Source organism: Anolis carolinensis, unplaced genomic scaffold (genome assembly GCF_035594765.1).
Source record: "Anolis carolinensis isolate JA03-04 unplaced genomic scaffold, rAnoCar3.1.pri scaffold_7, whole genome shotgun sequence".
Lineage (NCBI taxonomy): Eukaryota > Metazoa > Chordata > Lepidosauria > Squamata > Dactyloidae > Anolis > Anolis carolinensis.
Genome location: NW_026943818.1, coordinates 38,387,447 through 38,410,068, shown reverse-complemented (window position 1 = coordinate 38,410,068; position 22,622 = coordinate 38,387,447). Strand labels below are relative to the sequence as shown.

Here is a 22,622-nt window from a genome sequence, read left to right as displayed (position 1 = left end):
CCTTTCGACTGCAAGGCCGGCCTCTTTCCCGCTCTCGCCACACCCAAGCTGACGTCACTTCCTGCCCCTCCACCCTGGTGTCTATTTTCAAGGCTCCCTTTACGGGAAGGGAAGCCATGGTCGAGCTGAAAGGAGAAGAAGGAGGAGAAGCCCCGAAAAAGGCCCAGCAGACAGGAGCGGGCCCTTTAAATAAAGCCCAGGGGTGAGTCGAGGCGAAGAAGTAGAGAAAAAAGGCCTAAATGTATTGGATGGGCAGCTTGTTTAAAGGTTCTTACCTGCGGGCCGGAACAACTTAGGACTCAATGGTCCTGTGGGGAATTTTCCTTTAGGTCCTGGGAAGCTAAGCAAGGTCGGTCCCGGTTCAGGGTTGGAGGGGAGACCGCCAAGGAGGGTTTCGAATACACCTGAAGGGAGTTATTATCCAAATATTTACATAATAATAATAATAAATTAATGTTACTCCATCTAATAATTCTATAGATGTCATCTTCGTTGGGATCTATTACTCACTGCGCAAGCCTTATCCTTTACTAACCAAGGCTTGCTAGGCTTCCATAGACTAAGAATTAAGAATACTAAGGGGAACCCTAAAAGTCATCTAGACCAACCCCTAATAATAATAATAATAATAATAATAATAGTTATTCCATCTAATAATTATATAGATGTCATGTTTGTTGGGATCTATTGATCACTAAACAAGCCTTATCCTTTACTAACCAAGGCTTGCTAGGCTTCCATAGACTAAAAATTAAGAATACTAAGGGGAACCCTAAAGGTCATCTAGACCAACCCCTAATAATAATAATAATAATAATAATAATAATAATAATAATAATAATAATAATTTAAAGTTACTCTAATAATTATATAGATGTCATGTTTGTTGGGATCTATTGATCAGTAAATAAGCCTTATCCTTTACTAACCAAGGCTTGCTAGGCTTCCATAGACTAAGAATTAAGAATAGAAGGATAATAATAATAATAATAATAATAATAATAATAATAAGTTAAAGTTGCTCCATCTAATAATTATATATATGTCATGTTTGTTGGGATCTATTGCTCACAAACAAGCCTTATCCTTTACTAACCAAGACTTGCTAGGCTTCCATAGACTAAAAATTAATAATAGGATAATATAATAATAATAATAATAATAATAATAATAATAATAATAAGTTAAAGTTACTCCATCTAATAATTATATATATATAGATGTCATGTTTGTTGGGATCTATTGATCACTAAACAAGCCTTATCCTTTACTAAACAAGACTTGCTAGGCTTCCATAGAATTAAGGATGGAAGGATAATAATAATATTAATAATAATAATAATAATAATAATAAAAATAAAAATTAAAGTTACTCCATCTAATAATTATATATATATATGTCATGTTTGTTGGGATCTATTGCTCACAAACAAGCCTTATCCTTTACTAAACAAGACTTGCTAGGCTTCCATAAACTAAGAATTAATAATAGGATAATAATAATAATAATAATAATAATAATAATAAGTTAAAGTTACTCCATCTAATAATTATATAGTTGTCATGTTTGTTGGGATCTATTGATCACTAAACAAGCCTTATCCTTTAAAGGCTTGCTAGGCTTCCATAGACTAAGAATTAAGAATTCTAAAGGGAACCCTAAAGATCATATAGACCAACCCTAAGATCTATATATATATGTGTGTGTGAGAGTGTTTATTTACACTAACATGTCCAAACCAGATTGGCAACTTCAGGTGCCAACCGCCTCCTTCCTTCCGCATTGTTGGCCAATTTGCAAAAGGATGGGGTCGAACTACGAATCCCGATCAAATCCTGGTTCTTCGATTCCATTTTGCCTAAGAAGGTGATATTATTATTATTATTATTATTATTATTATTATTGAATGATGATGATGACACTACAAATAGCCTAATAATAATAATAATAATAATAATAATAATAACATTGATTGACAGGCCCAAAGACTTGCATATATCTGCATATAATAATAATAATAATAATAATAATAATAATAATAATAATAATAATAATAATATTGATTTGACAGGCCCAAAGACATACATATATCTGCATATAATATTAATAATAATAATAATAATAATAATAATAAATACGTATATATGCATTAAATAATAATAATAATAATTTTATTATTGTTGATTTGACAGGCCCAAAGACATACATATATCTGCATATAATAATAATAATAATAATAATAATAATAATAATAATAATAATATTGATTTGACAGGCCCAAAGACATACATATATCTGCATATAATATTAATAATAATAATAATAATAATAATAATAAATACGTATATATGCATTAAATAATAATAATAATAATTTTATTATTGTTGATTTGACAGGCCCAAAGACATACATATATCTGCATATAATAATAATAATAATAATAATAATAATAATAATAATAATATTGATTTGACAGGCCCAAAGACTTACATATATTTGCATTTAGTGATAATAATAATAATAATGTTATTATTGTTGATTTGACAGGCCCAAAAACATACATATATCTGCATATAATAATAATAATAATAATAATAATAATCATAATCATAATGTTATTATTGTTGATTTGACAGGCCCCAAGACATATGTATATCTGCATATAATAATAATAATAATAATAGTAATGATTCGACAGGCCCAAAGACATCCATGTATCTACATTTAATAATAATAATAATAATAATAATAATAATAATAATAATAATAATAACATGATGACGATTTGACAGGCCCAAAGACATACATATATCTGCAAATAATAATAATAATAATAATAATAATGTTATTATTATTGATTTGACAGGCCCAAAGACATACATATATCTGCATTAAATAATAATAATAATATTGATTTGACAGGCCCAAAGACTTACATATATCTGCATTAAATAATAATAATAATAATAATTGTTATTGCAATACTACTGCATTCAATCCAGCATGCACATTATAACATTATTATTATTATTATTATTAAATGCAGATATATGTATGTCTTTGGCCCTGTCAAATCAATAATAATATTATTATTATTATTTAATGCAGATATATGTCTTTCTTTGGGCATGCACCGATGAGGGAGGGGCGAAGGACCTTGGGGAACTACAACTCCCGGATTTCATTGAGAGCCTGTTTTACAGATTTTTACGGGTGTCTCTTATTTTGCAGGGGGGTCGAGGGTCTTTTGCCCGGTGTCGGGTCCCCTTCGCCGGCCAAGAGGTTTTCTCCGGCCAAACGGAAGCAGCATTATATCAACCAAGCGATCCGGAACTCGGACCTCGTCCCTCGAGCCAAAGGCCGCAAGAGCCTGCAACGGCTGGAGAACAGTACGCCATATATTAATATAATACCTTAATATTATTATTAGTAATATATTATTATACTATTTTGTTAATGTCATATAATAATGCATTAACGAAAATGTTGGGCGAGTGTTTTGATTCTTATATTTTCCCCCTATACAGGGTTTCCTGCATGTTTATAATATCGCTTCGTACGCATGAAATACGTATGCGCAAAATTCGTAATTCATAGGCACGAAATTCGTATTTCGTATGTGCAAAATTCGTATTTTGTATGCATGAAATTTGTATTTCGTATGCGCGAAATTCGTAATCCGTATGCGCAAAATTCGTATTTCGTATACATGAAATTTGTATTTTGCATGCGCAAAATTTGTAATTTGTATGCGCGAAATTCACAAATTGTATGCAAAATTCATATTTTGTATGTGTGAAATTCATATTTCGTATGCGCGAAATTTGTAATTTGTATGCGCGAAATTCGTAATTTGTATGCGCAAAATGCGTATTTCGTATACATGAAATTCGTATTTCGCATGCACTAAATTTGTAATTTGTATGCGTGAAATTCGCAAATTGTATGTGCGAAATTGATATGTGCGAAATTTGTATTTTGTATGCGTGAAATTCGTATTTTGTATGGGCAAAATTCGTAATTTGTATGCACAAAATTCGTAATTTATATGTGCAAAAATTGTAATTTGTATGCACAAAATTCGTATTTCGTATGCGCGAAATTTATCATTTGTATGTGCGAAATCCATATTTCGTATGCGCAAAATTTGTATTTCATATGCATGAAATTGGTCATTTGTATATGCAAAATTCATATTTCATATGCATGAAATTAGCATTTAGTGTGCACAAAGTACGAATTTTATACGAAATACAAAGAGTAAAAATCATTTTGCACACCCCTAGTATTTGCCAGAATGACAAATCTAGGCCTCCATGGCAATCCATCATCCCCGGGTCTGCTGCTCGAGCCAGTCTGTAGTCTTGGACTCCAACTCCCATCATCCCCAGCCTGGCTAGGAAGGGGATGAGGATGCTGGAAGTAGGGTGAGCCATAGATGGGCACTTTTAGTTGCATGTGGACATTATGCAGCCCTCCGGATGGGGATGAACTACAACTCCCATTATCCTTTGCCATGCCAGTCGTTTAAGCCAGGTGATGATGAGTATTGTGTGTCATGTCGGGTCCCTTGTCCATTGCCAGCGGCCTTCCATGCTCCGACAGACTAGAAATCCCATCATCCTCTATCAGTTCCTGGCTCATATTTTAAGTTGGATCATGATGAGACTTGTGTGCTACGTTTGGTGCAGCTCCAGCAAACCTCATAGGAGCTATCCCGGAACAAACTGACATTGTGACTTTACTGTACATGGATGACATCGGCATACGTGTCGATCATTCTAGTGCAGACAGACTACAAATCCCATCATCCACTTTCAGTATCCAGCTGATATTTTAAGTCGGATCACGATGGGTCTTGTGTGCCACTATACATGGATGACATCGGCATATGTGTCGACCATTCTTGTGCAGGCGGACTACAAATCCCATCACCCCCTATCAGTACCCAGCTGGTATTTTAAGTCGGATCATGATGGGTCTTGTGTGCCACTATACATGGACGACATTGGCATATGTGTTGATCATTCTACTGCAGGTGGACTACAAATCCCATCACCCCCTATCAGTACCCAGCTGTTATTTTAAGTTTGATCATGATGGGTCTTGTGTACCATGTTTGGCCCAGTTCGAGCAAACCTGATAGGAGTTATCCCAGAACAAACTTACATTGTGACTTTACTATACATGGATGACATCGGCATATGTGTCGATCATTCTAGTGCAGGCAGACTACAAATACCATAATCCTCTCAGTATCCAGCTGGTATTTTAAGTTGGATCACGATGGGTCTTGTGTACCATGTTTGGCACAGTTCGAGCAAACCTGATAGGAGTTATCCCAGAACAAACTTACATTATGACTTTACTATACATGGACGACCTCGGCATACATGTCTATCGTTCTAGACATGTTTATCTTTTCCTTCTTTTTCAGCACGTTATTTAATGACGCTTCTGGAGCGGGACGACTGCTCCAGCGAAGACGGGGAGTTTCCCTCACCGGCCGCCCCCAGCATCTTCGCCCAGGCCTGCAAGAACGAGACCTACATGAAGGTCGGGCCCTTTGCCAAACTACAACTCCCACTGCCTTATCCCACGGAACATGAGGTTTTTTGATGCGGATTTTTGTTGGGTTTTTTTCCCACCAATAGATCTGGAACGACTTCGTGAACCGCTCCGGCGAGGAGCAAGAGCGGCTCCTGATCTTCTTGGAGGAGAGGAAGAAGAAGACCAAGGCGGACGGAGACTGGAAAGGTGGCAGGCGGGGTCCCCAAGGGTCATCTAGTCCGTCCCCATTCAGCTATAGAATAATATGGTTGGAGGGACCCCTAAAGGACATCTAGTCCATCCCCATTGGGCCATACAAGGATATTAAGGGCTGAAGGGACCCCAAAGGACATCTAGTCCATCCCCATTCAGACATTAAGGGCTGAAGGGACCCCAAAGGACATCTAGTCCATCCCTGTTCAGCAATTAAGGGCTGAAGGGACCCCAAAGGACATCTAGTCCATCCCCATTCAGAAATTAAGGGCTGAAGGGACCCCAAAGGACATCTAGTCCATCCCCATTCAGAAATTAAGGGCTGAAGGGACCCCAAAGGACATCTAGTCCATCCCCATTCAGCAATTAAGGGCTGAAGGGACCCCAAAGGACATCTAGTCCATCCCCATTCAGAAATTAAGGGCTGAAGGGACCCCAAAGGACATCTAGTCCATCCCTGTTCAGAAATTAAGGGCTGAAGGGACCCCAAAGGACATCTAGTCCATCCCTGTTCAGCAATTAAGGGCTGAAGGGACCCCAAAGGACATCTAGTCCATCCCCATTCAGAAATTAAGGGCTGAAGGGACCCCAAAGGACATCTAGTCCATCCCCATTCAGCAATTAAGGGCTGAAGGGACCCCAAAGGACATCTAGTCCATCCCCATTCAGCAATTAAGGGCTGAAGGGACCCCAAAGGACATCTAGTCCATCCCCATTCAGAAATTAAGGGCTGAAGGGACCCCAAAGGACATCTAGTCCATCCCCATTCAGAAATTAAGGGCTGAAGGGACCCCAAAGGACATCTAGTCCATCCCCATTCAGAAATTAAGGGCTGAAGGGACCCCAAAGGACATCTAGTCCATCCCCATTCAGAAATTAAGGGCTGAAGGGACCCCAAAGGACATCTAGTCCATCCCCATTCAGAAATTAAGGGCTGAAGGGACCCCAAAGGACATCTAGTCCATCCCCATTCAGAAATTAAGGGCTGAAGGGACCCCAAAGGACATCTAGTCCATCCCCATTCAGAAATTAAGGGCTGAAGGGACCCCAAAGGACATCTAGTCCATCCCCATTCAGAAATTAAGGTCTGAAGGGACCCCAAAGGACATCTAGTCCATCCCTGTTCAGAAATTAAGGGCTGAAGGGACCCCAAAGGACATCTAGTCCATCCCTGTTCAGAAATTAAGGGCTGAAGGGACCCCAAAGGACATCTAGTCCATCCCCGTTCAGAAATTAAGGGCTGAAGGGACCCCAAAGGACATCTAGTCCATCCCCATTCAGAAATTAAGGGCTGAAGGGACCCCAAAGGACATCTAGTCCATCCCTGTTCAGAAATTAAGGGCTGAAGGGACCCCAAAGGACATCTAGTCCATCCCTGTTCAGAAATTAAGGGCTGAAGGGACCCCAAAGGACATCTAGTCCATCCCCGTTCAGAAATTAAGGGCTGAAGGGACCCCAAAGGACATCTAGTCCATCCCTGTTCAGAAATTAAGGGCTGAAGGGACCCCAAAGGACATCTAGTCCATCCCTGTTCAGAAATTAAGGGCTGAAGGGACCCCAAAGGACATCTAGTCCATCCCTGTTCAGAAATTAAGGGCTGAAGGGACCCCAAAGGACATCTAGTCCATCCCCATTCAGAAATTAAGGGCTGAAGGGACCCCAAAGGACATCTAGTCCATCCCTGTTCAGAAATTAAGGGCTGAAGGGACCCCAAAGGACATCTAGTCCATCCCTGTTCAGAAATTAAGGGCTGAAGGGACCCCAAAGGACATCTAGTCCATCCCCGTTCAGCAGTTATGGGTTGAAGGGACCCCAAAGGACATCTAGCCCATCCCCATTTGGCCGTACAAGGATATTAAGGGTTGAAGGGACCCCCAAAGGTCATCTAGTCCACCCCACCGGGCCAGGTAGGAGTTCTAGGACCGTAAGCATGGATTTCTATGTCTCTCAACTTTCTCTTTGACGCCAGAACACCCCGTCTTCACCCCGAAGGAGTGTTTCCAGCGCATCAGCCGGCGTTTGCGGACAACCCTGAAGCGCAGCCGGATCCCCAGGGTAAAATATTATTTATTTGATTTTTTTTTTGCCACATATAATTTCAATGTTTGAAATATCTCAATTATTGAAATAAGTGTGAGAGAGAAAATAGCTTTTGGGGTGAGCAAAAGCTGCAAGGAACAACAACGATAATATAATGTAATATAATATATATTAAATTATTATAATATATTATAACAATATATTATTATTATTATTATTAATGCTAATAGTAATTACTACATAACAATAATTCCATATTAATAGTAATTACAATGGAATAATGATAACAACTGTAGTAACACTATATTATTTATATACTATATTAATATTAATGATAATAACTGTAGTAACACTATATTATTTATATACTATATTAATATTAATTACAAAAGAATAATAATGATAATAATATACTATATTAATATTAATTACAATATAATAATAGATAATACTATAGAATAACACTATATTAATATTAATTAGAATAATAACAACTGTATAATACTATATTGATATGTTATATTAATATTAATTACAATATAATAATAATAGTAACTGAGTAGTAGTACTATAGTATTATGCTATAATAATTAGAATAATAATTACTGTATAATTGTACTATATTAATATTAATTACAATGGAATAATAGTATTGACTATATAATAATCCCATATTATTATACTCTATTAATATTAATTACAATAGAATAATCTGTATAACACTATTATATTTCTAATAACTGTAATAATAGTATATTATTATTATACTATGTTAATATTATTACAATAGAATAATCTGTATAATACTATATTATATTTCTAATAACTGTAATAATAGTATAATATTATTATATTATATTAATATTACAATAAAATAATCTGTATAACACTATATTATATTTCTAATAACTGTTATAATAGTATAATATTATTATACTATATTAATATTAACTACAGTAGAATAATAATAACTGTAATAATAGTATAATTATTTTACTGTGTTAATATTGTTTACCTTTTTGGAAGGAAACCCTGGAAGGTTTGGAAGAGGACTTGCTGGCCTTTTTCTCCGCCAACCCGCACGCCGTTTACACCGCGATGATGGATGACAGGTAATGTCTGCAATGAGTTGGAGGTACAGAATTAAAATAAGATAAAAATATATGGCTTTAATATGGTATTTCCCCCTTTGTTTTCCTTGCAGCTTCCATCGGCTCCTGCTCCACGCTCTCTGCCAATATATGGACCTCAACTCCGCCAGTGAGAAAAATCCCAATTTTCTAATCTATTTTACAACTAGAAGCTTGTATCTCCATCATTTTCATGGCTGTCAGGATGAAACTTGGCACACTTGTAGGCAACACTTACGGCTTTAAGCCTGCCAAGTTTCAGAAATTTTCGGACATCCGTTGATTTTTAGGAATTTTTTAAAATGTTGGACGAGAACGGCTTTGCAGAAAGCTGTGTGATTGGCTGACAAGGAAAAAAGAAACAGCACGTCGCTGCCGTTATCGAGGCTCGTTTCTCCGTCATTTTTATGGCTATGAAGATGAAACTTGGCACACTTGTAGGCAACACTTATGAGTTTAAGCCTGCCAAGTTTCAGAATATTTCGGTCATCCGTTGATTTTTAGGAATTTTTTAAATGTTTTCCAAATCAAAGGAGGAGACAGGCTTTGCAGAAAGCTGTGTAATTGGCTGACAAGGAAAAAGGAAACAGCATGTTGCTGCTGTCATCAAGGCTCATTTCTCTGTCATTTTTATGGCTATGAAGATGAAACTTGGCACACTTGTAGGCAACACTTACGGCTTTAAGCCTGCCAAGTTTCAGAAATTTTCGGAAATCCGTTAATATTTTAGGAATTTTAAAAAATGTTTTCCAAATCAAAGGAGGAGACCGGCTTTGCAGAAAGCTGTGTGATTGGCTGACAAGGAAAAAGGAAACAGCACGTCGCTGCCGTTATCGAGGCTCGTTTCTCTGTCATTTTCATGGCTATGAGGATGAAACTTGGGACACTTGTAGGCAACACTTATGAATTTAAGCATGCCAAGTTTCAGAACATTTCGGTCATCTGCTGATTTTTAGGAATTTTTTAAATCATTTCCTGACCAGGAAAACAAACAGCATGCTGCTGCCTTTTGTTAATCACATCAGTCCCCTCAATTGGGCTTGAAGTTCATTTGCCATTTTTATGCCTATAAGGTTGAAACTTGGCATACTTGTAGGCAATACTTATGAGTTTAAGCATGCCAAGTTTCAGAACATTTCGGACAGCCGCTGATTTTTAGGAAATTTTTAAAGGAGGAGACCAGCTTTGCGGAAAACTGATTGGTTGACAAGGAAAAAAGTTACAGCATGTTGTTGCTATTATCGAGGCTCATTTCTCTGTCATTTTCATGGTTATGAGGATGAAACTTGGCACACTTGTAGGCAACACTTAGCGCTTTAAGCATGCCAAGTTTCGAAATGTTTTGGTCATCCACTGATTTTTAGGATTTCTTTAAAGGAGGAGACTGGCTTTGCGGAAAGCTGTGTGATTGGCTGACAAGGAAAAAAGAAACAAAATGTTGCTGCCGTTATCGAGGCTCGTTTCTTTGTAATTTTTATGGCTATGAGGATGAAACTTGGCACACTTGTAGGCAACACTTGTGAGTTTAAGCCTGCCATGTTTCAGAGCATTTCGGTCATCTGTTGATTTTTAGGAATTTTTTAAATGTTTTCCAAATCAAAGGAGGAGACTGGCTTTGCAGAAAGCTGTGTAATTGGCTGACAAGGAAAAAGGAAGCAGCATGTTGCTGCCGACATTGAGGCTCATTTCTCTGTCATTTTCATGGCTATGAAGATGAAACTTGGCACATTTGTAGGCAACACATATGACTTCAAACCTGCCAAGTTTCAGAATGATTCGGGAATCCACTGATTTTTAGGAAATTTCTAAAAGTAGCGATTGGCTGACAAGAAAAAAACCAGCCATTGTTAATGACATCAACCCCCTCTATTGGGCTCGAGGCTTGTTTCTCTGTCATTTTCATGGCTATGAGGATGAAACTTGGCACACTTGTAGGCAACACTTAGGGCTTTAAGCATGCCAAGTTTCAGAATGTGTTGGTCATCTGCTGATTTTTAGGAAATTTTTAAAAGTAGCAATTGGCTGATGAGAAAAAAACAAACAGCATGCAGCTGCTGTTGTTAATCCCATCAATTTCCTCTATTGGGCTCGAGGCTCATATCTCTGTCATTTTCATGGCTATGAGGATGAAACTTGGCACACTTGTAGGCAACACTTATGAGTTTAAGCATGCTAAGTTGGAACATTTCGGCCAGCCACTGATTTTTAGGAAATTTTTAAAGGAGGAGACCAGCTTTGCAGAAAACTGGCTCACAAGGAAAAAAGATACAGCATGTTGTTGCTGTTATCAAGGCTCATTTCTCTGTCATTTTCATGGCCATAAGGATGAAACTTGGCACACTTGTAGGCAACACTTGTGAGTTTAAGCCTGCCAAGTTTCGGGATATTTCGGTCATCCACTGATTTTTAGGAAATTTTTAAAGGAGGAGACCAGCTTTGCAGAAAACTGGCTCACAAGGAAAAAAGATACAGCATGTTGTTGCTGTTATCAAGGCTCATTTCTCTGTCATTTTCATGGCCATAAGGATGAAACTTGGCACACTTGTAGGCAACACTTGTGAGTTTAAGCCTGCCAAGTTTCGGGATATTTCAGCCAGCCACTGATTTTTAGGAAATTTTTAAAGGAGGAGGCCAGCTTTGCAGAAAACTGGCTCACAAGGAAAAAAGATACAGCATGTTGTTGCTGTTATCAAGGCTCATTTCTCTGTCATTTTCATGGCTATGAGGATGAAACTTGGCACACTTGTAGGCAACACTTGTGAGTTTAAGCCTGCCAAGTTTCGGGATATTTCGGTCATCCACTGATTTTTAGGAAATTTTTAAAGGAGGAGACTGACTTTGCGGAAAGCTGTGTGATTGGTTGACAAGGAAAAAAGAAACAAAATGTTGCTGCCGTTATCGAGGCTTGTTTCTCTGTCATTTTCATGGCTATGAGGATGAAACTTGGCACACTTGTAGGCAACACTCAGGGCTTTAAGCCTGCCAAGTTTCAGAAATTTTGGATCATCCATTGATTTTTAGGAATTTGTTTAATGATTCCATTTCAGGTGCCAACCACGAAGGGCAGCGTCAGATGAAGGTCAGCAACAAGCGCCGGGATTTCTGGCGCCCGCAGCTGCTCCTCTCGGCCTACCTGGAGCAGATGAGCTGACGGGGACGATGGGACCGCCAACCCTTTTCCCCGAATGGATGATGGGAACCCTAGCCCTTCACGTATATGTGTGTCTGTGTGTGTGTTTGTGTATCAAATGGCAAAGAGATTTTTGCAGAAACCGTTCATCGGAAGCGGATCACTCTCTCAGACTTGTTTCCAAGCCATGGATGATGGGATCTCTTTTTTTTTTCTTTTTCGGGGTGCTATTTTAATGCCAGATTTCAGAGACGTCCGACAGCAAAAAAAGAAGCACAACCTTTTGGGAGTCTTTTTTATAATATATATTAAATATATAATATAATATATACATATTTACTATATAATATAATATATTAAATATATATAAATATATTATATTATATATTTAAAATAATATATACATTATATATATTTATATATATATATAAATGAGCGTAGATACCAGGCTTCAGCCCTCCGGGTGTTTTGGACTTCAACTCCCACAATTCTTAACAGCCAAACAGTTTTGCTCACTGTGACATCACACAGGGCCACTTCACCTGTCAACACAGGGCCACTTCACCTGTCAACCCAAGCCGACTTCACCTGTGAACACACGGCCTCTTCACCTGTCAACACACGGCCACTTCACCTGTCAACACACGGCCACTTCACCTGTCAACACACGGCCACTTCACCTGTCAACACATGGCCACTTCACCTGTCAACACATGGCCACTTCACCTGTCAATAACGGGCCATGTCGCCTGTCAACACAGAGGCACTTCGTCTATCATCACAGGGCCACTTCACCTGTCAACACACGGCCACTTCACCTGTCAACACATGGCCACTTCACCTGTCAACACACGGCCACTTCACCTGTCAACACACGGCCACCACCTGTCAACAGGGCCACATCGCCTGTCAACACAGAGGCACCGTCTATCATCACATGGCCACTTCACCTGCCAACACAGGGCCACTTCACCTGTCAACACAGGGCCACTTCACCTGTCAACACATGGCCACTTCACCTGTCAACACGGCCACGTCGCCTGTCAATACAGAGGCACTTCGTCTATCATCACAGGGCCACTTCACCTGTCAACACATGGCCACTTCACCTGTCAATAAAGGGCCACTTCACCTATCAGCACCCAACTTGCATCCATCCTATTATTTCCCTCTCCGCTGGGTAAAAAATATGTTAATTGAATAATACGTCCATTCAGGCCATGTTTATAAATTTGTGTTTTTAAACCTTCGGATCTGGATTCATTTTATCCTGCCTGCAAATAAGCCAAAATAATGGAGTTTTGGGGTTTGCAAAGTTTTAATTCTCGCTTTCGAAATTGCAGAACGCCAATCTTAACCATTTTTGGGGGCTTCCGGCCATTGCGAGAACCCAATATTTATAACCGCCGATCGTGTGTAAATAATAAAATATGAATGCTTTTAAGAAAAGGTTGCCCTTCTTGTTGATTCTAAATTAATATATTTATCCATACACATAATGAAAGTAATAATTATTATGTAATATAATTACAAATTATTATTATTAAATATTACAATTATATAATTATATTCATAATAATTACTATTTTATTATGTGTATAATTTTATTACACATAATAAAATTGAAAATATGTATGTATGTGTTTGGCTGGAGTGTCCACTTATATGCACATTATTCTTATTATAATTTTATTATGTGTATAATTTTATTATATGATATAATTATATAATAATTATTATGTAATATAATTACAATTATATTATTATTATTTTATGTTTATAATTTTATTACACACAGAATGAAAGTGAAAATATGTCTGTATGTGTTTGGCTGGAGTGTCCACTTATATACAAATTTTATTATTATGTAATATAATTACAATTATATTACTATAATTATCTTATTACTATTTTATTATGTTTATAATTTTATTATACAGATAATAAAAGTGAAAATATGCCTTTACGTGTTTGGCTGGGATGTCCGCTTATATACACATTATTATTATTATTATCATTATTATTACAGTATGTAATATAATTACAATTTTATTATTATTATATTATGTGTATAATTTTATTACACATAATAAAAGTGAAAATATGTTTGTGTTTGGCAGGAATGTCCACTTATATACACATTATTATTATTATTATTATTATTATTATTATTATTATTATTATTATTATTATTATTATTATGTAATATAATTACAATTATATTATTATTTTATTATGTATATAATTTTATTATAGCAGCCTTCTAAAAGTTCCCCAAACAATTCCATCGTGCTATTTCACCTCCGGCCACTAGATGTCACTGTTTCCATAGCAACCTACCTTTGTATTCTATAGAAATCATAAGATTCTGGAGGCCCGGGTTCGAATCCCACTCGGTGACATTCACATATGAGCCTATGGAGTTTGGACTACAATACCCATCAGCCTCAGCTCTTTGCCGCCAGGGATGATGGGAGATGTAGTCTATCTGATCTGGAGGAAGTTAGGGAAGTCTCTTTTTCAATCAACTGCAAAGAAGGAGAAAAGAGGAACTGACTTTATTAGAGTCAGGTTTTTAGGCACCGTCTGCAAAGAGCCAGCCCCTCCCAAAAACGTGGAATACACCTCCCAGGGATCCCTTAGTAAAACTACACCTCCCAGGGATCCCTTACTAAAACTACACCTCCCAGGGATCCCTTACTAAAACTACATCTCCCAGGAATCCCTTAGTAAAACTAGACCTCCCAGGGATCTCTTAGTAAAACTACATCTCCCAGGGATCCCTTAGTAAAACTAGACCTCCCAAGGATCCCTTAGTAAAACTACACCTCCCAGGGATCCCTGAGTAAAACTACATCTCCCAGGGATCCCTTACTAAAACTACACCTCCCAGGGATCCCTTAGTAAAACTAGACCTCCCAGGGATCCCTTAGTAAAACTAAACCTCCCAGGGATCCCTGAGTAAAACTACACCTCCCAGGGATCCCTGAGTAAAACTACACCTCCCAGGGATCCCTGAGTAAAACTACACCTCCCAGGGATCCCTGAGTAAAACTACACCTCCCAGGGATCCCTGAGTAAAACTACATCTCCCAGGGATCCCTTACTAAAACTACACCTCCCAGGGATCCCTTACTAAAACTACACCACCCAGGGATCCCTTAGTAAAACTAAACCTCCCAGGAATCCCTGAGTAAAACTACACCTCCCAGGGATCCCTGAGTAAAACTACACCTCCCAGGGATCCCTGAGTAAAACTACACCTCCCAGGGATCCCTGAGTAAAACTACACCTCCCAGGGATCCCTGAGTAAAACTAGACCTCCCAGGGATCCCTTACTAAAACTACATCTCCCAGGGACCCCTTACTAAAACTACACCTCCCAGGGATCCCTTAGTAAAACTACACCTCCCAGGGATCCCTTAGTAAAACTACACCTCCCAGGGATCCCTTAGTAAAACTACTCCTCCCAGGGATCCCTTACTAAAATTACACCTCCCAGGGACCCCTTACTAAAACTACACCTCCCAGGGATCCCTTACTAAAACTACATCTCCCAGGAATCCCTTAGTAAAACTAGACCTCCCAGGGATCTCTTAGTAAAACTACATCTCCCAGGGATCCCTTAGTAAAACTAGACCTCCCAAGGATCCCTTAGTAAAACTAAACCTCCCAGGGATCCCTGAGTAAAACTACATCTCCCAGGGATCCCTTAATAAAACTACACCTCCCAGGGATCCCTGAGTAAAACTAGACCTCCCAGGGATCCCTTAGTAAAACTAAACCTCCCAGGGATCCCTGAGTAAAACTAGACCTCCCAGGGATCCCTTCGTAAAACTACATCTCCCAGGGATCCTTTAGTAAAACTAGACCTCCCAGGGATCTCTTAGTAAAACTAGACCTCCCAGGGATCCCTTAGTAAAACTACACCTCCCAGGGATCCCTTAGTAAAACTACACCTCCCAGGGATCCCTGAGTAAAACTACACCACCCAGGGGTCCCTTAGTAAAACTGCACCTCCCAGGGATCCCTTGGTAAAACTACACCTCCCAGGGATCCCTTAATAAAACTACACCTCCCAGGGATCCCTTGGTAAAACTACACGTCCCAGGGATCCTTTAGTAAAACTACACCTCCCAGGGATCCCTTAGTAAAACTACACCTCCCAGGGATCCTTTAGTAAAACTACACCTCCTAGGGATCCTTTAGTAAAACTACACCTCCCAGGGAGCCCTTAGTAAAACTACACCTCCCAGGGGTCCCTTAGTAAAACTACACCTCCCAGGGATCCCTTAGTAAAACTACACCTCCCAGGGATCCCTGAGTAAAACTACACTTCCCAGGGATCCCTTAGTAAAACTACACTTTCCAGAATCCCTTAGTAAAACTACACCTCCCAGGGAGCCCTTAGTAAAACTACACCTCCCAGGGGTCTCTTAGTAAAACTGCACCTCCCAGGGATCCCTTAGTAAAACTACACCTCCCAGGGATCCCTTAGTAAAACTACACCTCCCAGGGATCCCTTGGTAAAACTACATGTCCCAGGGATCCTTTAGCAAAACTACACCTCCCAGGGATCCCTTAATAAAACTACACCTCCCAGGGATCCCTTGGTAAAACTACATGTCCCAGGGATCCTTTAGCAAAACTACACCTCCCAGGGATCCCTTAGTAAAACTACACCTCCCAGGGATCCCTTAGTAAAACTACACCTCCCAGGGATCCCTTAGTAAAATTAGACCTCCCAGGGATCCCTTAGTAAAACTACACCTCCCAGGGGTCTCTTAGTAAAACTGCACCTCCCAGGGATCCCTTAGTAAAACTACACCTCCCAGGGATCCCTTAGTAAAACTACACCTCCCAGGGATCCCTTGGTAAAACTACATGTCCCAGGGATCCTTTAGCAAAACTACACCTCCCAGGGATCCCTTAGTAAAACTACACCTCCCAGGGATCCCTTAGTAAAACTACACCTCCCAGGGATCCCTTAGTAAAACTACACCTCCCAGGGATCCCTTAGTAAAACTACACCTTCCAGGGATCCCTTAGTAAAACTGCACCTCCCAGGGATCCCTTAGTAAAACTACACCTCCCAGGGATCCCTTAGTAAAACTGCACCTCCCAGGGATCCCTTAGTAAAACTACACCTCCCAGGGATCCCTTAGTAAAACTGCACCTCCCAGGGATCCCTTGGTAAAACTACATGTCCCAGGGATCCTTTAGCAAAACTACACCTCCCAGGGAGCCCTTAGTAAAACTACACCTCCCAGGGGTCCCTTAGTAAAACTACACCTCCCAGGGATCCCTTAGTAAAACTACACCTCCCAGGGATCCCTGAGTAAAACTACACTTCCCAGGGATCCCTTAGTAAAACTACACGTCACAGGGATCCTTTAGTAAAACTACACCTCCCAGGGATCCCTTAGTAAAACTACACCTCCCAGGGATCCCTTAGTAAAACTACACCTCCCAGGGATCCCTGAGCAAAATTACACCTCCCAGGGATCCCTTAGTAAAACTACACTTTCCAGAATCCCTTAGTAAAACTACACCTCCCAGGGAGCCCTTAGTAAAACTACACCTCCCAGGGGTCTCTTAGTAAAACTGCACCTCCCAGGGATCCCTTAGTAAAACTACACCTCCCAGGGATCCCTTAGTAAAACTACACCTCCCAGGGATCCCTTGGTAAAACTACATGTCCCAGGGATCCTTTAGCAAAACTACACCTCCCAGGGATCCCTTAGTAAAACTACACCTCCCAGGGATCCCTTGGTAAAACTACATGTCCCAGGGATCCTTTAGCAAAACTACACCTCCCAGGGATCCCTTAGTAAAACTACACCTCCCAGGGATCCCTTAGTAAAACTACACCTCCCAGGGATCCCTTAGTAAAATTAGACCTCCCAGGGATCCCTTAGTAAAACTACACCTCCCAGGGGTCTCTTAGTAAAACTGCACCTCCCAGGGATCCCTTAGTAAAACTACACCTCCCAGGGATCCCTTAGTAAAACTACACCTCCCAGGGATCCCTTGGTAAAACTACATGTCCCAGGGATCCTTTAGCAAAACTACACCTCCCAGGGATCCCTTAGTAAAACTACACCTCCCAGGGATCCCTTAGTAAAACTACACCTCCCAGGGATCCCTTAGTAAAACTACACCTCCCAGGGATCCCTTAGTAAAACTACACCTTCCAGGGATCCCTTAGTAAAACTGCACCTCCCAGGGATCCCTTAGTAAAACTGCACCTCCCAGGGATCCCTTAGTAAAACTACACCTCCCAGGGATCCCTTAGTAAAACTGCACCTCCCAGGGATCCCTTAGTAAAACTACACCTCCCAGGGATCCCTTAGTAAAACTACACCTCCCAGGGATCCCTTGGTAAAACTACATGTCCCAGGGATCCTTTAGCAAAACTACACCTCCCAGGGATCCCTTAGTAAAACTACACCTCCCAGGGATCCCTTAGTAAAACTACACCTCCCAGGGATCCCTTAGTAAAACTACACCTCCCAGGGATCCCTTAGTAAAACTACACCTTCCAGGGATCCCTTAGTAAAACTACATTTCCCAGGGATCCCTTAGTATGGAGTCATATGAGACCAGGCTGCGTTTGGGCCGAAGGGGATGAAACTTTGTTTTGTTGTTCGTTTTCCCCCGGGGTTGGGAATTGCGCGACGTCCCCTTTAAGGAACCTGATTCACCCGATCGGAATTTGCATCTGACTGCTCTTTGGTCACCCGGCCGGATTCGTCCGCGCCGGTCCTAGCGCCCGCCGGGCCACCAAGAAAACCAACAGGAAGGAGGCCATGCCAGAGCAACTTCTCCCTTTGCAAGTTGCCAGCTCGCTTTGAAAAAAAAGGGGGGAAGAAAGGAAGGGAAGAAAGAAAGAAAGAAATTTGGAAAAAAGGAGGAAAAGAGCCAGGAAGATCCAAGACTGCAGAAGGCCCCATTGCCCAGCATGGGGCAACCCCACCCCTTTCTTTGCAAGGTAAATAATTATAATTATTTATAATTATAATGGGGGATTTAGGGTCTCCATAAGGGTTTAGTTTTGCAATGAAGATTATTTTACACTTTCTATTTTGCAAAGACATTCCTTTGCTTTCCATGAACCCCATTTCCCTTTTTGGGGGGTATTTTTGGACCCAGATATATGCAAATTATGTTGGACCCAGATATATGCAAATTTCCTGCTTCCTGGCTGGGTTTTGCAACCCCTGACCCATTGTCATGCCTGGATTTGGCTGGGTTTTTTCTAGGGCCAGGCCAAGGTATTATTATTATTCTAATTTTTATTATTATTATATATTTTTATTTATTATTATTATTATTATTATTATTTTATATGTTTATTATTTTTATTATTTATTATTATTTATTATTTTTATTATTATAATATATTATTATTTTTATATATTATTATTTCCAAGGTATTATTTTTATTATCATTTTTCGAATTTATTATTAATATTATTAATATGTTTATTATTTTTATTATTTTTATTATTTTTATTTTATATTTATATTTTTATTATTATTATAATATATTATTTTTATATATTATTATTTCCAAGGTATTATTTTTATTATCATTTTTCTAATTCATTATTATTATTATTATTATTTATATGTTTATTATTATTATTATTATATATTTTTATTATTTTTATTATTATATTATTATTTTATATATTATTATTTCCAAAGTATTATTTTATTATTATTATTCTAATTATTATTATTATTATTTTATTTATTATAATTTTTATTATTTTATATTTTTATTTTTTATATATATTATTATTTATATATTTATTATTTTATATTTTTATTTTTTATTTTTTATATTATTATTTTTAATATTTTTATTATTATTTTATATTATTTTATGATTATTTGTTTTTGGATTTAATTAACATTATTCTAATGATTTAATTGTAATAATTATCCCAATTATTTAAATCCATATATTGCAAACACTTGAAATATGCAAACATATGCAATAAATATCTAGTTGGTCCAAGGCTTTTCTTTAAGCTCATTGGCATTTTATATTATTATTATTATTATTATTATTATTATTATTATTATTATTATTATTATTATTATTATGTTATTAGTATTATTATTATTATTCTATTATTCCATTATTATTCTATTATTATTATTATTATTCCATTAATATTAATTTTATTATTGCTCTTTTTTCTTCCCCCAACTTCATTATATATTATTATTTTATATTATCATTACATTATTGTTACATTATTACTATTATTATTGCTCTTTCTTTTTTTCCCCAAGTTCATTAGGCATTTTATGTTATTATTATTACTTTAGTAGTAGTAGTATTGCTCTTTTTTCTTCCCAACTCACTTTTGGATTATTATTATTATTATATTACTTTATTATGATTGCTTTTTTTCTTTTCCCAAGCTCATTATATATTATTTCATATTACTATTACGCTATTATTATTAGTTGCAGTAGTACACAATTATTGGTAGTATTAGTATTCATATGCTCTTCTTTCTTTCCCCAGCTCATTAGGCATTATATATTATTATTATTATTATTATTATTACATTATTACATTATTATTATTATTATTATTATTATTATTGCTCTTCTTTCTTCCCCAGAGCTCATAAGAGTTTTGTATTATTATTATTATTAGTAGTAGTAGTAGTATTAGTGTTACGTTATTATTATTATTATTAGTGCTTTTCTTTCTTCTCCCAAGCTCATTAGGCATTTTATATTATTATTATTATTATTATTATTATTATTATTATTATTATTATTATTATTATGACATTGTTATTATTATTAAATTATTATTATTATTGCTCTTCTTTCTTCCCCCAGCTCATTAGGCAAATTATATATTATTATTTATATATTATACACATTTTATATTATTATTACATTATTATTATTATTATTTTGGTTCGGTTTAGCTTTCCTTCTGTTGCATCTCGGATGAGAACTCTAGAGTGGTGTGTATTCCGGGCCTTTTGCTTTGCAGCCAATCGGGTGCCAGTAGGGGCGGGGCTTGGGGGAAGGAGAGCCTTCTGATTGGCTGCAGGTGTCCGTCGGTATTCTGCGGCAGTTAAATTGCGTGGGAAGTGGAATCCGGAGCGAATTTTCTACATCGGATTTAAATGGATTTTAAATGGATTTCTACATTGAATTGAACCACTTCCCGTCAAATCGTGGCTTCTTGGCATGCAACTTGGTTTGTTTACATCATGGTTTATTGACATATAACCTGGCTTGTTCACACAATGGTTTATTGACATGTAAACAAGCTTGTTTACATCATGGCTTCATGACATGTAACCTGGCTTGTTTACATCTTCGTTTATTGACATGTAACCTGGCTTGTATACATCTTCGTTTATTGACATGTAACCTGGCTTGTTTACATCTTCGTTTATTGACATGTAACCTGGCTTGTTTACATCTTCGTTTATTGACATGTAACCTGGCTTGTTTACATCTTCGTTTATTGACATGTAACCTGGCTTGTTTACATCTTCGTTTATTGACATATAACCTGGCTTGTTTACATCTTCGTTTATTGACATGTAAACAGGCTTGTTTACATAATGGTTTATTGACATATAACCTGGCTTGTTTACATCATGGTTTATTGACATGCAACCTGACTTGTTTACATCATCGTTTATTGACATGCAACCTGCCTTGTTTACATCATGGTTTACTGACATGCAAACAGGTTTGTTTACATCATGGTTTATTGACATATAACCTGGCTTGTTTAAATCATAATTTATTGACATGTAACGTGGCTTGTTTACATCATGGTTTATTGAAATGTAAACAGACCTGTTTACGTCATGCTTTATTGACATGTAGCCTGGCTTGTTTACATCATGGTTTGTTGACATGTAAACAGGTTTGTTTACCTCATGGTTTATTGACATATAACCTGGCTTGTTTACATTGTGGTTTATTGAGATGTAAACAGACTTGTTTACATCATCATTTATTGACATGCAACCTGGCTTGTTTACATCATGGTTTGTTGACATCCAACCTTATTTACACAATAGTTTATTGACATGCCACCTGGCTTGTTTACATTATGGTTTATTGACACATAAACAGGCTTGTTTACATCCTCATTTTTTGACATGTAACCTGGTTTGTTTACATAATAGTTTATTGACGTGTAACCTGGTTTGTTTACATCATAGCTTGTTGGCATGTCACCTGGCTTGTTTACATCGTGGTTTATTGTCATATAACCTGGCTTAAACCATGGTGTTATTTTGCATATGCAAATGAGTCGGAAACGCAGACAAAGAGCAGGGTTCTGTTGCAAAGGAACTGCTTCTGATAGGAGTATATATATATATATAGACTCTTTTGCAAATTTCCTTATTTTCCCATAGGCTGGGTGGCCATCTGTCAGGAGGGATCAAATGGGGTCGGATCCTTCTCTAGTATTCAATGATCCTATAGTCCTATATCTCTCCACAAACCTTCTAACATCTGTGAGGTTGGATGCCCATCTGTCGGGAGGGAT

The 22,622-nt window shown here is 37.9% G+C and overlaps 2 protein-coding genes across 3 annotated transcripts in view; both read left to right on the top strand.

Annotated features, from left to right (window-relative positions):
* Window positions 1-47: 47 nt before the first annotated feature.
* r3hdm4 (R3H domain containing 4) lies at window positions 48-13,513 on the top strand. Its single transcript, XM_062960319.1, has 8 exons — window positions 48-202; window positions 3,233-3,390; window positions 5,439-5,557; window positions 5,656-5,758; window positions 7,734-7,819; window positions 8,831-8,916; window positions 9,009-9,064; window positions 11,982-13,513. The coding sequence occupies exons 1-8, from the start codon at window positions 117-119 to the stop codon at window positions 12,083-12,085; spliced, it is 798 nt and encodes a 265-aa protein (XP_062816389.1). The 5' UTR covers window positions 48-116; the 3' UTR covers window positions 12,086-13,513.
* A 5,278-nt stretch (window positions 13,514-18,791) lies between these two features.
* The window catches only part of arid3a (AT-rich interaction domain 3A), a 44,691-nt gene continuing 40,860 nt past the window's right edge, over window positions 18,792-22,622 (top strand). The window contains exon 1 of one of the 2 annotated variants that reach the window (XM_062960316.1): window positions 18,792-19,055. The gene's annotated coding sequence lies outside the window, so the exon portion shown is untranslated. Of the gene's footprint in view, window positions 19,056-20,987; window positions 21,306-22,622 lie in introns of those variants that run through there. The other variant, XM_062960317.1, reaches the window with a different exon arrangement.